The sequence below is a fragment of the Amphiura filiformis genome, chromosome 11 (genome assembly GCF_039555335.1).
Source record: "Amphiura filiformis chromosome 11, Afil_fr2py, whole genome shotgun sequence".
Lineage (NCBI taxonomy): Eukaryota > Metazoa > Echinodermata > Ophiuroidea > Amphilepidida > Amphiuridae > Amphiura > Amphiura filiformis.
In genome coordinates, this window is record NC_092638.1 from 33,715,271 (window position 1) to 33,732,082 (window position 16,812).

At 39.5% G+C, this 16,812-nt stretch overlaps 1 protein-coding gene across 1 annotated transcript; it reads right to left on the reverse strand.

Annotated features, from left to right (window-relative positions):
• Positions 1-1,623: 1,623 nt before the first annotated feature.
• Positions 1,624-2,971, reverse strand: LOC140163642 (mitochondrial ubiquitin ligase activator of NFKB 1-like). The gene is made up of 3 exons (XM_072186957.1): positions 2,964-2,971; positions 2,330-2,881; positions 1,624-2,287 (listed from the first exon to the last, which is right to left on the reverse strand). Exons 1-3 carry the CDS (start codon positions 2,969-2,971, stop codon positions 2,110-2,112), a joined length of 738 nt encoding a protein of 245 aa, XP_072043058.1. The 3' UTR covers positions 1,624-2,109.
• Between the last annotated feature and the right edge of the window lie 13,841 nt (positions 2,972-16,812).

Below are 16,812 nucleotides of genomic sequence, written 5' to 3' on the forward strand. Positions count from 1 at the left end.
TTGTCGCAAAATTTGCAAATTAGCTACCACATTTGCATATTTTTTATTTTTAAAAACGTTTTTAGCTAGAATAGAAGGCTGACGCTGCGCCAAAACACGTATGTAAGTGTATAATTATTTAATAATAAATGAACTACCACTAAATGTTCCTGTCAGTGCTGCAGTGCAAAACTTCCCATGCAATTCCATCTTTTACATTACATTCAAATAATAATTATAATAATAATTACATTGTAAATTGGAACTGACACCAATTTTTTTCAGGAATTCTTGTTTAGTTAACGAATATTGAATATACATGTGACATGTAATCTCCACAGCAAATATAAAATTGATACTTTATTTACTTTCAAAGTTATAGCAAGTTTTCATCCAACATTTTTGGACAAAGTTTCTTATGGTGTTAAAATGTATCTACTGATCTTTTCATTTTACCGGGCTGGCATTTCTGAAAAGTGACGTGGGCTGAGATATTTGAGTTGAAACATACAGTTTTTGTGATTTTTTTTACCTTTTTTACCGAAAATGTCAATTATTAAAACAGCTATAACTTTTAAAGTGAATAAAGTTTGAACTTCATATTTGCTGTGGAGAATATATGTCACATGCATATTCAATATTCGTTAACACAAATTTTATTTTATTTTTAAATCTTTATATTTTGACCAATAAACATCTAAGGACATCACAGAACTGTTATTGCGCAGTATAGTCCCTCTAGAGGTTGTCGACCACCTCGGCGGAAGGCGCAACTATTTAGCAAGCCAGAGTCTCGTTCGTTATCGGATAAACGTAGCAACGTCGTTTATGGTATCTCATGTGCGGAAAAGGAGTGTAATGACTCTTATATCGGAGAAACAAAACAATCCCTTAGAACAAGGATTGGCCAACATCGCAGGCCTTGCTCTATGATGTCTGATGGTTTCGGACGAAACGTCGTGTTAACGAAACGTAAGTTCCCGTATTTGATTTATTTCTGTACTCTTGATTTACCAACTGGATGATCATCTGTGTCATCTGTGTGAAAATGTTTTCCTTTATTTCTTTTTCTTTATTCACTGCGTTGTCTTTTTAAAGACATTCCTTGTTTAATGGTTTATGGAATGATGTGGGCCATATTGATCAAAAACAATATGTAAAGTGTGATGAGGCTTGTGGATCAACGTCTAGGCGTTGTACCTGTGTGTAGCGCACTATAAATCACTGCGCTTATTTATGTGTCGTATTATTACGAAGGTTATTTATGCAATAAAATATATGAATATCGGATGTGTATGTATGTATAATGCAATCAATTGAAAAAGAAATGGAAATCATAACACTATGAAAATTAGCATAATTTTTGTGCACATTTATTTTATTCATGGTACATGTACATGCAGTGTGAAGAAAACACACACATACACTCGGGTAGGGGTGGTCACGCATAGAAAGCGAGATTTACACATAGTGCAAATCGAGGATAAAAAAGACACATGCATAAAGACCGCGGTCTTTGTATTTTGACATTAGAAGTGAGGACTATGCCTATATACCCCATATGCACCTCATCGCTACGTCAGAAGCATCAGAAATGCATGACCCGCTTTGTTTGTTTGTTGGTTTGTTTGTTTCGTTTTTGTTTGTTTTTGTTTTTGTTTTTGGGTTTTTGTTTTTTTTGCAGCCTCGCTTTGTACCGCGGTTTGCGAAAAATCCTCGGTTTGTTGGTGTTTTCCTAAACACACTTCCTCACTTTGATGGTACATTCGAACACACAAACACACACACCCCTAACCGTACGCCTACGAGTATGCCTACAATCAAAGGTTATTGCCCAAAATATCCAAGTGAAGTAATTTTACCACGTCCAGGGTTATCTTTGTATACTAATCACCTCTTCAGTTGCAAATAAAGGAAAAGGTCCCCATAGAAGTAGGAGAACGAGGCAGGCAGAGAATACGAACACATAATTATTACACGTAAACATGATCGTCCTGCTAAAAATGTCATCAAACGTCTTATTGTTCGTGTAAATGATCAAAGTATGCACACAGATGTAATGTAGGCCTACACATTAAATACACATCTCATGCACACACCCCACCACCCATACCAATGTATCAATGCTTTTTACGCATGATAAATTGGCATTACTTGCAGAATTCGTTTCCTACAAATAGGGCATTGATATGGATTCAATTCTTGAGCACAATCGCGACACACGCAGACATGACCGCAATCTACAAGTACACAGTCTCGTGGCTCCGACATGCAAACAACACATACATTTGTATCATCTTTCTCCGAACTTTAATCATCTGATAGATGATTCTCTATAGCTTGTACCCGCCAATTGAAAGCATTTCGCGTATCTGTGTTCATTTGCCGTTGCTGTTTAAACCATACATATACGGATGCAAGGGTAAATACTGCAAGCCCGCATACTAAGAGTACCGTAAGGTCCATGATCCAAAAGGCTAGAGCCATTGTAGAAACAATTGAATACCTACCAAACTCTTTCCATTTAGTGATGGAGGCTTTCAGTTCATTAATAAAATTTGTAAACGATGTTGTCAAAATGTATACCCGTCCATCGGACGGTGGGTGAAGTGAGAAATCACCGTTACCTAAGATTCGTAACTCCCCTACTCCAGTTAACGTCTTGCCTTCTTCCAGGATAAGTTCTACTTTTTGGTGTCCTTTAGTCTTCGTACCACCACTGAACCAACGTGTCATCCTCTTGAACAACCAATTACTTGTCGGATGAAATTTGTCGTACAAAGTTGTTAGTTCAAGCCCCGATGCTTTCTCTGGATCCTTGACTCTGATGGATGATTCCCCGTTTGTAAGAATAAATGGCACAGTTTCACTTGCTTTGTGCGTCACACGGTCGGTGTCCACCCTGAATGAATTTTACAAGAGATATTCAATGGTGTTTGAGCATTGCCTCAAATATTCAGTTTACCACCAGTCTTTTACTATACCTTGACATATCACAAACATCTGACTAAAGGTATTGTTTTTTATTTATATATTAAGTATATACATGTATACTGGAGAGACTAGAGGATTATCCATTTCAAAACACTATGCTATGAAAACTGTTTATTTAATTTTGTCCTTACCAGGTTTTCTTTTGTTTATCCCATGTGCTGATGTACTCACGACATTCCACTCTTTGCATGACTCCAGTTATCCCATCTATATACATACTTCTGATTGGTTGATGGACAGCTTTCACTTTACCTTCAACCCTTGCGTACGGAATCACATGATTTGCTTCACCAGCAATGATTTTCTTAATATTAGGTGATATCTTCAAAATAGGTGCTTTCTGTTTATAATGCAAAAAATGATATACCTTTAATAGCAGATTATTACATCCTATAACATGGTAGCTGGTCTCGAATATGATGTTTATTTTACAGGTGTTTTCACCCGTCATTATTTTGCGAACTCGCGAAGAAAACTGAAACATTCTTTTAACATAGGCAATAGAACCAAATTAGTTCGATCTTTTCGATCGGCCATCGATGCTTGGTCGATCCTATTGTGATTTCATATTAATCTGTGCATGTAATGATATGGACAAATAAAAATTTACCAGTAATTCTGATTAATATAGTTTATTAATTACAAGCATCGAAGCAGCATCGATGGTCGATCCAAAGATCAAAAAAGTTGGTTCTGGTGCCTTACCAACAGTCACAAGTACACAGAATGTAACAATGACCTGTAATTGGATTGTTAAGGAGCTTTTCATAGAAAAAATACATTCCTAGTACAGTCACTTGTACTTGAAATGCAATTGGTTTCTTCTCCCAGTTTTGAAAATTGTACTTAAAAGTGTTCTTTTGTAAGACTTATGATTAATATGTATAAGACATTTTGCATACTTAAGGAACCAGCAAACCTGGAAATGTAACATGTTTATGTCCATTTACAGTAGCATTATTTTAGCGATATTCACCAGCTAGACGGGGATTTTATTGCACCATATCCCACAATGCAAATAATAGATTTTGTTGACTTTCAGGTGCAGGTGGTGTAAACTTACATTTGTGAAGAATACGTGTAATTCACCCATAATCACTGATCAGAATGGTGTGATAGTATCTGAGATTGAGATTTCTTTCAATGTGTTCGCCTAAGTTGGCCTGGCCAACAAAATTTCGACTTTAAAATGTACTTTTTTGGACTCAGATAAAATGTTTCCATCTCCATTTTGGGATCTTCTCCCATACTTGAAGTGTACTTGTGTAACTGTACTTGTATTTCCACACTCAAAAGATCACTTCTCTGCATTTGGAAAATTGTCAACATCATTTACTGTACTTGGAATGTATTTTTTCTGGCCCAATTAAATTCGCATACATATCACTACCATTTCAAAAAATGCTGTGTGACAACTAATCCAAATTAATTATAAATGCAATTTGAAATTACAAATAGTTGACATAGTAGGCAAATTCGGTAGATGTTAACAGAACAACAGCTGCAGAATATATGCCCACAACATGCAGGGCTGGACACTTTTGCCAAAGAGTTGTTATAAACGGTAAAGGAGTCAAACCTGCATTTTGTATAGGACAGGAGTGCCCTTCTCTCTTTCGTCAGCGATTTGGCCAGACTCAGCCATCTCCACCGTGAAATGTTGCTGTAAGGGGGGTGGGGGTGTCGCCACACCTCTTCCACAGCAGTATGTTCCCTTCCAGCATTTAAGAATGCGGGTACCCACTTATATGATATATACACCTGTGTGGAGAGGAGTAATCGAGATAAAGTGCCTTACCCAAGGGCAACAGTCCCAAGAGCCCTATCCGCAAGCCCACCATGATACTTGCTTTTTACCCCTCATATTTATAGCACAGTTCCCAAATAGCTTCGTGGACACCTAGACCTGAAGATTGGACATGTGTTTTCTTTTTTATTCGTACATGTGCATTTTGATCTTGAATGAAAGGATTCTTTTTTACACCACCATTTAAGATGTAAATCTAACACCTTATGACACTCATAAGGTGTAAATTTTACACTCAAATGCGGTGTAATGGCCAAAGGTGTTATATTCTTATAACACTATGGGTGTTAATTTGACACTTTTGGGTGGCCACCTGCACCTGAAGACCCATTTTAATGGCGTTTATACTATGACACAATTATTTTCAATGTCGGTATCCAAGTTATGCGTTGAGTATTCACCGTTATATCTTCCAACATGAGTGCATTTCTCGCCATAAGGTACCAGCACGTAATTGCTGTTGTAGTTCCAGCAGCGAAAACAATAAAAAGAATCTCATGTGGTCTGTCACGTCTGTTGTATAGTACAACCACTTCAACCAACACTCCTATGACCACAGTGGAAAATAGGTACGTCAGCCATTTCGATTCTGTGGAGGAAAAGAAAGGAACATTCAAAACTATATTCCTTCTTCTTCTTATTCTTCTTCAAATATAGTACAGTCCGCACATAGCGTATATTCGTACTTTTTCCATGGTGGGTGCAGGAAATTTACAGTGCTGACTACATCTAAGTTGCGATAAAAACTGGAAGTCGTCTAGCGGAGCTGGACGGACTGCACCTGCCCTCTGAAGCATTCCAGGGAGGTGCTGTCAACAAGCTGCTGGGGAAGTGCATTCCAGAGCCTGATTCCATCTGGGAAGAATGAATGTTGGTAAACGGTTGTCCTGGCAAATGGCACATGATATTTCATTGAGTGCCCACGTAGCATCACAGTTGGAACAAGGTAGGACTGTGGAATATCAACAAGTCCGTAAGCAATGCGGTACATCATTTCCACTTTAGCCTGGGCACGCCTTTCCTGTAGGGTTGGCTTTTGAAGCAACTTTCTGAATGTGGGGATTCCAAGTGAGATTTTGGTGGATATTGACGCCCAAGTATTTAGCAGAGTCTGTATGGCCATGAATGTTATATGGTATCTTGTAGATCTTCTTTTTGTTGGTGACGTGGAGCACTTGACATTTTTGGGGATGAAACTCCATCAACCAATCTTTCTCCCACTTCTGCAGTTGATCGAGATCATGCTGAAGACCAGCTGCATTTTCCTCCTTCTGGATTTTGCGGTAGAGGATGCAGTCATCTGCAAATAACTTGACCGTGGATTGAGGTGATATAACATCAGGCAAGTCATTGATGAAGAGGAGAAAGAGCAATGGCCCAAGAACGCTGCCTTGTGGGACCCCGGAGTGGACATGAGATGATCTAGATGTGGCTCCATCCAAGATGACTTGCTGAGAGCGATGGTTCAGAAAATCAGCAATCCAGGCATATGTGCTGTCCTCAATGCCATAAAACTTAAGTTTGTGAAGAAGTCTCAAATGTGGAACTCGATCAAATGCCTTCGAGAAATCGAGCAGGATGACGTCAACTTGGTCTCGACTCTCGATGCTCTTTGCCAGATCTTGGATGGTTTGTATAAACTGTGTCGCACATGATCGTCTTTTGCGACAGCCATGCTGGGCATCGTTGAGAATAGTATGCTTATCGAGGTGACGCATGATACTGCTGCAGATGACATGTTCTAGAAGTGTACATGTGACAGATGTCAGCGATATGGGACGGTAGTTTTCAGCTTTGTTCCTGTCACCTTTTTTGAAAACTGGCACAACATTGGCTTTCTTCCAACAATCTTCTGGGATGATCCCTTGGTTGAGAGAAGCTTGGAAGAACAAAGAGATGACGGGAGTAAGCTCGTCTGCCAGCACCTTCAACAGTCTAGTAGGGATCTCGTCTGGTCCACACGCTTTATGGATTTGAAGACCAGCGAGCAGTTTATGGATACCATCAGGATGGATGATGATTGGATCCATGACTGAGTGAGGACTAGATCCTTTGTCTTTTATGGTGGTTTCATCCTCATTCATATTAAATACAGACGACAACTGATCATTCAAAATATTTGCCTTGGTTGCACTATCAGAGTAGCTGATACCGTTGGAAGCTTTCAATGGGGAAACTCCGGCATTGTCACATTTTTTACTGTTAATAAAGCTCCAAAAGCGCTTGGGATTTGAGGAAGATTCTGGAGAGATGATATTAGTCATATAATCATTGTAGGCTTTCTTACAAGCTGATCTGCATGTAGTCTTAAGAACCTTGTATCTCTCAAAATCTTTTGGTTTCTTAGAGTGTCGAGCTTCATTAAAGCTACGCTTCTTCTGCCGAGTGAGTCTTTTAACCTGCTTTGTGATCCAAGGTTGGTTGTATCTTGTAGTGGCAACTTTGGAAGGTACACCTCTATCAAGGATGTTGAGAAGACATGTTTTGATGTCCGCCCACATCGGCTGGATGGGACTACTGGTAGTGTACTTGGTAGTAAACTGATTTTGAAAGACAAGGCATTCTTCTTTCATATTGTCAATATTAGCATAAAAATCTTATGTGGCACTGGCTTTCTTCTCTTAGGAGTAACGCTCGATTCCACAAACACTAGCTCATGATCACCCAGTGCTGGTAACGCAGTACATCTGCTAACAAGGGATGGGCGGTTGGTAGAAAATAGGTCAAGCGTATTATCTCTCCTTGTAGGAAATAAAACCATTTGTTCCAGGCCGATGTCAGAGTGCAAGTCCAAGAAACGCTGGTTTAGACTGAGGGGTACTGATGTCCGTCAATTGTCAGAGTAGTCCAGTTGATGTCCGGGAGATTCAAATCACCACTGATCCATACAACAGCATTGCGAAATTTGGTGGCAATTTCTTCAATCTGGGAGCAAATTTTTTCCAAGTACTCAAAATTGTTGTTTGGTGGGCGATATAGTGAACCCACAATGAGAGCAGTGTTTTTGTCAAGGGCGAGTTTCACAAAAATTGACTCAACATCTTCAACAGTTTCTATACGGTCAAAGACATAATCTTTTCGGACGGCAAGTAAAACTCCTCCATATCCATCCTTACGATCTTTACGGATGACTTCATACGATGGTGGAAATATCTCGGAACTATAGACGCTACTTCTTCTTCTTCTTGCGTATGTCAGGAAGAAACAAGATATAAAAGCCAATACATTGAATTTCATTAAATTTCAAGCCCAGTATGCATCAACCAGTCCCTGGTGGCTTCGTCGACTTCAATCAGGCCGGAGATACCATTCGGTGGTCTATGGAGATGACAGGATGAGATGATGTGGTCAGCTGTTTGTTCCTCACTACTGCACTCGCATGCTGGGCTTTCCTTTAAGCCCCATTGGAACAGGTTGGCATTGAAGCGTCCAACTCCACTTCTCAGGCGGTTTAATTTTGTCCAAGCAGACCTGGGTAGATTGAAGCCTGGGATGGTGTCTGTTGGGTCTGTGACAAAACGCTGGAGTGGTGAGGAAGACTGAAGCCATTGGTCTTTCCATGCCTTAGTTGTCCAGTCCTTGGCTGTCTGGTTAGGCTGTGTTGTCTTCATCAAGTCTATTGCTTGTTGAGCAAACGGCTTCCTGGATATCAATCTCCTGCTTTCCCCCTCACTGTTCCTAGCTCTTGACAGGGTGTCATGAAGGAGGTGTCCTGGATCTTCAGACCGGAGTGCTATAGCTACGTTGGCTGCTTTCCTTCTGATGTCCGGCGGAGGGATTCCTGCTAAAACCGGAAGCTGTTCAGTTGGAGTTGGTCGCAGACATCCTGACACAGTGCGCATAGCTTCATTTAGACCCGTGTCTACCTGGTGGGTGTGGTGGCTCCTGCTCCATACTGGTGCACAGTATTCTGCTGGTGCGTATACCAAGGCCAGGGTTGATGTTCTGAGGGTCTTGGTGCTTGCTCCCCAGCTGGTGCCGGCTAAGTGACGAATCAATGCGCATCTTGCTGTGACCTTGTCCCTTAGATTAACCAAGTGCTGCTGGTAGGTGAGGGCTCTGTCCAGTTTCACTCCTAGGTACGTGGGGCAAGCCTCGAAGTTCAGTCGCTTGGACTTGATGGTTACATTGAGTTCTCTGTTGGCTTCCCTGTTGTTGAGATGGAAGGCAGAGGAGACAGTCTTAGCAACACTCAGCTTGAGCCGCCATTGGTGGAGGTAAGTATCTAGGGTGTCCATGTCTAGGCTGAGCGCTCTCTCAATTGTGTCCCAAGAGTTGCCCGACTTCAGGATTGCCAGGTCATCTGCGTATCCATACTTCTTAGCAATGGTATTGGGTAGGTCATGGATGTAGATGTTGAATAAGAGAGGTGCTAGGACGGAGCCCTGTGGCACACCGTTCCTCAGGCTGCGTTGTCTGCTAGCTTGGCCGTCGCTGGTCTTAAGAATGAAGTTGCGGTTCGAGATTAGCTGCACGATGAAGGACACCATCCGTCTGTCTGGTATGAGCTTGAGGAGTTTGCATATCAGGCCTCTGTGCCACACGGTGTCGTATGCTGCTGTGAGATCTACAAATACAGCACCAGCCTTCTGGTTCCCTTCAAAGCTGTCTTCGATGTCTTGGGTGAGGAGGGTGACCTGGTCCACTGTTGATCTGCCCTGACGGAAACCGGCCTGCTCGTGAGGAAGCTGTGGGTCTACAATCGGGTTGATACGGCTATGGATCAGGCGCTCCAGTAGCTTGTAGGGGATGCAGAGTAGAGAGATTGGACGGTAGCTCTTAGGGTCATCCTTTGGCTTATTAGGTTTGGGCAGTGCGATGACAGTTGCCTTGCGCCAAATCTTTGCTACTGTTAAGCCAGGTCTCTGTGCCAATGATGATACTTGGGTCTACAGAGTCAATTAAGTTGCCAAGTTCCGCTTTCTTATTTTTGACACTTTGAAAATTGATGTTGAGAATTTTCATTGGTGCGGATGGCTTGGGCTTGGTCTTTCCCTTATTACTGTGAACAGTAGGAGAGGATGATGACAAAGGTAAACCAGGGCTGCTAACAGAGTTAATACTACTCCGCTCACTGCTACAGGTGCTACTTGTGTCCAAACTAGAGGAAGAATTACTGGTTTCTATTATCGTAGTTGTATCAAACAGGCTCGAGGAGAAGTTAGGCATGCCGCAGTTGACACAATGCCAGGACACATTTTGAAGGCATTCAAAAACTCCTGTTTCCATATGCATGCATTCCACATGATACCATTTCTCACAATCATCACATGCAACTCCACGTTGTTTCCAGGAAACAGCACGGTGACAGATTTGGCATGGATATTTCGAAGATCTAGGGCCTGGATTCAGTTCAATGTCAGATGAGTTTGCAATTAGAAGAAGACTCAGGTATAGAAGGGATTGATTTCTGGAATGTTTTTCATTCACCAAAGGTTTATACTTCATGTTTAGAATGTTTACGTGAACTCCATCACATAGATTGTCATTACGTATAGCTGGATCTTGGATAATGTTATACTTGTAAATTCCACATGAACATGCAGAAAGATTCTTGGCAAAGCCGGGGTTGTTGTTAACAGTACATAGGTGAAGCAGGGTGGCACTAGTAATAAGAAATACCACATGGATAATGGATGTATTGGATGGTGCCATTGTCTCTCACAAACCAATGGGCGTCGACCCCATACAGAAACACAGTTGGTAAGCTTAAAACAAGGAACACTCTCACCTCAGATGATGACAGAGGAAGGCTATAGGTAAGAAGCAGTTACTGTTACTTGAGGAAGGCCTTGGATAAGATCCAGAGACAGTACATGAAGACCATCAACATATTTTCCACCACAAGCAAAGCTGTAGAATTCCACAGGCTGATGGTAAGCTTAAATGCAGGGTAGATGAATTCTGCAGGCTGGTCACATAGGAAAAATCAGTTGAAAACTTCAAACTCCAGAATAGTTGGATGACACAAAAATTGGCAAATACACATCACAACCCAGGATAATGATGTTATTTCTTCACTTGGGTGATGAAGCAGCATAAAAATATGAAGTTTGAAGGCTACAAAAGGAGTAAATTATCAGAGCTAGCACTGGACATGTCCAGCACCCACACATGCAGTATCACTCTTATCACACTGCAGTTACTGTCCGTTTTCCTATACACAATACACACAGCTCTCACAATTGACGCGTGACCTCTACAAGTAGTGTATGTTAGAAGTATAGGCAATTACCTAGTTAACGTCACTGTGTGAAAAATAACCGGCCAAAATTTAAAGTATTCTCTGAAATTCTAGAAAATATAGTTTTGTAACATGTCCTAAATTTTTAGATAATTTAGGTGTTTGAAAATATTCGCACTTTGGTGTTTTAGTGTATGTTATAGGTAATAGGACATTACCTAGTTAACGTCACTGTGTGAAAAATAACCGGCCAATATTTAAAGTATTCTCTGAAAGTCTAGAAAATATAGTTTTGTAACATGTCCTACATTTTTAGCTAATTTAGGTGTTTGGAAATATTCGCACTTTTGTGTTTTAGGAAGGATATGTAAACGACAGATAACACCAAAAAATATGAAGAAATTATTTCCAAACCGTGTTAAGTCTGCAAACCATTATGCTTCTCATTTTCAAGAACGCTGGTTAACAATAAGCAGACTATTGTCTCATTTCGTAAACAAAAGCTCACATAGTATTGTTACTTTGCGTTCGATTTATAATCGTTCACCCAACTGAAACTATAATACCAGCTCATTGCTCATTGCACAGGTAAAACAGAAACATGTGTAGTGTGGATTTAACCAGAGAAGATTTAACCAGAGAATGATTTAATCAGTTGAGCTGTTTTCAATGAGTGTTATCTTGGTTTAATAGCTTTTAATGGGGTTTAAGTCCTGCAAAGGTCGTGGTGAATTATACTGTAGACATGACTGCATCATGTACTCTTTAAATATTAATCCATGTACTTGAATTGCTTCATGTATTATAAAGAACTGATAGCACCAGACAAGACTAAAAAGCCTGTATAAAGATCAAGGAAAAAGAGAATGGTTTTAATTGCAATCAGTGTGTCAGGAGAAAGGATATTCTTAATCCTATCTCAACTATATAGCTACCACTAAGGCGTGCTATCTTTCTTACCTCTTGGAATCCTCGCCATGATGTTGGTCTTTACAGTCTGTTCTTTGAACTTCGGTTCGGATACTCCTCCAATTAGTACCAGCACCAGCAAATAACTCTCTTGTATAAATCGAACAACACTAGCCCTATTCTGAAATAAAATTGATCAATTCTGTATGTTTTCATAGACACTTAGAAAGTTACTTACCACCCTCTATTGTTATACTGGAGTCGATCGTTACATGTTGAAATCAACAACATTTCTGCGTTTCGCCTTTTCGGCGAGCTTTTTGGCGTGGTGCCCGCTTAAAGGCCAGTTGGGTTCTAGCGGGCGAAAGGTCTAGGGCGAAACCCCGTAAGCTGTTGTCATTTACAGAATATTGAGATGCAGAAATGGTGACAAAATTTGACCCACACTGTGATAGGGATCACAATTAAATACAACATACTTTTGGCAAATATGAGCTATTATGATTTGTTGTTAAGCATTTCAATATTAACAATGAAAAAGAGAATATCTTCCTTTGGGGCCCAACAATAATTATGATAACACTGTTCATTTGACCCAATTATGGTAAATCCGGCCCTGCCTACTAAGAACAGGAAAGGATGAATCGGATTAAAGATTAAATAACACTTTCTGTGAATCCTCCATGTTAACAGCTCCCTGTTGTAATGCTATTCAAGGTAGATGTAGAGTGATACAACAGGATAATTACTATAGCGATGGGTCTACAATACGATACCGCTTTTTCAAAGACACTAATCTTACAGGTGCGAGTAGAACGCAGTATATTGTGACATTTCTATCCCTGTTATTTCATAATCTATGGTGTATGCAGTGGAACAGCGTAACGTCTAGTGTATAGCAATAAATTCAAAAATAGAGACGGCAATTAATCCTGTTACATCGGCGAATTATCCTGTTCACCGCAGAGGTAGTGATGTAATAGGATTAATTAACATAGTAATGTGTCTACACAAACTTCATGGCGGTTTGAATTCCCCACTCAGCATCAACGGAAGCAAGATTCTGTTGTACTATTTGTCCAATTTGTAAGCTATGTTGGACTTTGTTGCTTATCAATATTCATAAAGGTATACAATATCGACATCCAAATATTTGCGAAATTGATTATAACGAATATGTAAAATTTCTATAGAACTACGATCCAGATCTTTATCCAAGTTCTTTGATAATCTATGGTGACAGTAGATTGATGACGTGACTTCTAGTGTAGGGCAATACATTCAAATACATTTGCAATAGCGTAGACACATCACTATGGTAATAATTAATCCTGTTACATTACAGCGAATTGGGTTCAAGTGAGCGAGGAAATCTGCGATAATCGAGTGCACCACTAATTATGTAAAATCCTTACCTTACTTACGGTCGTAATTTCTCGAAACAGGCAAAGTAGCATGATATTAGCTACGTACATAACATACGGTGGTCGTGACTTCCAGTTCTATAAATATCTCAGTTCAACGTCAATATTTGCCTTTGACCTCATCCAAGTTGATAAGGAATAAGTTCTATGACCTTGGTTAATTAATCGTTTGTTTTGGTTTTAAAATATTATAAAGGGTTCAAAAGAAATAACCACCCCCCCCCCCTAAAATTACAAAACATTTCTTTGCATAACTTGGCATACATTTAGTTGATTTGAAAAATTAAAAAACTTATGAATAGAGGAATCTTTTTGCTACCCTCCCAATTTCCTTTTTTTTTTTTTTTTGCAAATCATTTTTTATTGGTCAAAAATTATCACTTTTTCCAAAAATGATGCTTTCAGAAAAAGTTGCACTTTTCAACATCCTATACATGTAATGTACAAAAACGTTCAATGTGTTCAATGTAAATTGTTAGTTAATTTGTCTTAAATTTTATGTATCCGATTACTCAGTCACCAATGCAATCATCTTTCAGTAGAAAACAATGATTCATTGACATGAATTTTGACATGAATGGGGTTTTCAGTCGGTGTGTCAAAAATGGTAAAATCACTATAGGAGTAGAAATAAGGTTTGCAGTGTAATGCTTATTTCTTTCGTTGGCTAGAAGAGATGAAAAATTTACTTGCAAATTGTAGACAGAAACAGTTCCACAAATCTAGAGCAACGGCTCCCTTGAATAAAGGCGTATATGACAAAGAAGAAATGGCCAACACAGATTGGAGGCTGGAAGTCAGTATTCAACCAATTAACTGCATGCAACCAATCTCTTGTGGCCACATCATGAGTGTTACATCTTTATCCAAGAAAGCCACCATTTTAAATCAAAATGCAAGATGCTTCAACAGACCCAATACAGGTAAATGTTCACCCTTTTGGTCAAATTTATGCGTGGAGAGCTCATTTCTCCTTCATAGTGATTTTATCATTTTGAAACAACTGCTGATTAAAAACTTCAAAGAAAATATAATTTACGCCGAAATTAAGTTCAACAATTTTTTTTGCACTGAATGATGGTTGCATGGGTGCCTGAAGGATCAGAGACAGAAAGGTGAAGGAAAAAAAACTAAGAATTAAATCAACCTTAACATTAACCCTAACACTGACCCATGCTTTTTGGTATCGGAAGTCAGAGAAGATCCGAATTTTTCAAGAAGAAGAAGAATTTTTGACTTGGCACCCCCCGGGTGACCCCTCGCATGCCAAGCGAACGATCGCGGACCGGTAGCTGCTCGGGTTATTGCTGCCCGGCCAGCAATTCCGTGAGCATATCACACTTCGGGTGATTGCGTCATCGCAGACCCTGGGATGCATGCATGTTATGAATTTTTCATCGTGGTATTTTGTGGTTTTTACTGGTGTTAGGGTTAATATCGTGAATGTTTTGTACATAAAGTAGTAAAGTGCAACTTTTTCTGAAAGCATCATTTTTGGAAAATGTGATTATTTTTACCCAAAAATATTGTTTTTGCAAATGAAACAACTTTGGGAGGGTTGAAAAACGATTCCTCTATTGACAGCTTTTTGAATTGTTCAAATCAACAAAATATATGTCAAGTTATGCAAAGAAATGTTTTGTAATTTTAGGGGGGGGGTATTTCTTTTGAACCCTGTATTATTTTATACGTTTTCAATTTTCAATGTAATCATTATTTTATAAGGAAAACAACTTCTTTCTTCCTTCTTTCTTTCTTTCTTTCTTTCTTTCTTTCTTTCTATTTTTCTTTCTTTCTTTCTTTCTTTCTTTCTTTGCCCCATCTAGGATGTTTTGTTATAAGGTCAAAAGAGCTCATCAGGGATTGGCCTCTCATACGTCACTGGTAGGTCAAACTCTACTTTTTCTGAATCCTTACGACCAGATGAATACTGTAAAGGTGTTTAAAACAAGATTCGAACAATTTTGAAAGTTATTGCCTTTGACCCATAGAAAACACATAACTTATATAGGCCAACCTTTCATAACACGCCATGTCGCTTCAACTGGCTTGGCTCCCTAGATAATAATAAAATCTTTTGAAACCGGCAAAATAAGCGACCTCGCCTCGCTCCGTCACAGGAGAGTAATTTTGATAGACTAGGAAATCGCAACCTAAACACACAATGACATGTTTAAAAACGCATGTTTAAAATACCACCCCCCCACCTTTGTTCCATAACCATTAAGGTATAGGGTATTTTTTGTTTTTGCTATAGCCCCCGAATGAAATGTATTTAATTATGTTTGTACTCACTCAGGTAGCACTGTATGTGAATTTTACATCCAAACTAAGAACTATTCTTTTTTATGGGCATTTTAGTGTCTAAAATGGCCCAAAATGAGGGTTTTTTAATATTGCCGGCCATTTCTAATCATCACCCCCATAGACTTTACATGTAAAATAAAGAGGCTCTTAAAAATTTAATAGCACTTAGTTCGGATGTAAAATTCACACAAAATGCTTTGATTACAAAGATAATTGAATACTTTTCATTCTGGGGCTATGTGGAATTTTTTTAAATGTATTCCTTGTACAATGACATTTCACAATAAAATGTCCATTGGAAACAAAGGTGCCACCCACACACCCCCACACACCAAATATCGAACTACTGAATTACCCTCCTCTCCAGGTCTCTTCCACTGCAATAAATAAACGGGATTGGTTGCAAATGCACATAAATTTCTGATAATTACGTAATAACACGCATCACACATTTACTAAGATAAAGCAAAGACAAATGCAGTTTTCAGTACACACTGGTGTACTTTAATATTGATATGGTATTTATAAATACTATTTAGGAACAGGGGCGCAGCCATTACACACAATACGTCCAGCAAATGTACCCAGATAAGCATCCACTCCACACAAATGAATAGGAAAACAACATGTCTGTGTTCAGGGATTTTCACAAAAAAATTATTCTTGAAAAGTTACTGAATTTTCGTTTACCCTGTAACTTACATATGTAATTTTTTTTTTTTCAGAATTATACACCAAATTTGGGACGACAAAGGTACTCATGTCAATTGTCTTTCCATATAAAACCATATGGGACGACCAACTAAGGGGCTGTGCAATAATTATGAGCCCTGGGGGAGGGTAAAATTGGGGGGGGGGGAAGAAATTTTTGGCAAGCCGAAAGGGGTGTGCAAGCAATTTGTGGCAAGCCGAGAGGGGGGCAAGCGATTTTGGCACACATTCATGGGGCGCCTTTAAATAAAACACTCTAAAAGGCTTAGGAAAACAGTACGGAAATGCTTAAATATGCAAATTATCCTGCTCGCTGCGCTCGCAACATGTATCTAGACCATTTAAGGTTTGAAAATTGGGATCCCCAAAATTTGGCATGCACAAGGGGGGGGGCAAAGAATTTGTGGCGGGCCGAGAGGGGGCAAGCGATTTTTGGCGGGCCGAGATGGGGGGGCAAGCGATTTTGACGAGCCGTTCGAAATTCCCCGGCTCATAAT

Coding starts and splice junctions, on each gene's coding strand:
- LOC140163642 (XM_072186957.1), bottom strand. Junction 2,288..2,329: donor ACGCGAAATGCTTTCAATTG/GCGGGTACAAGC, acceptor AGATGATTAAAG/TTCGGAGAAAGATGATACAA.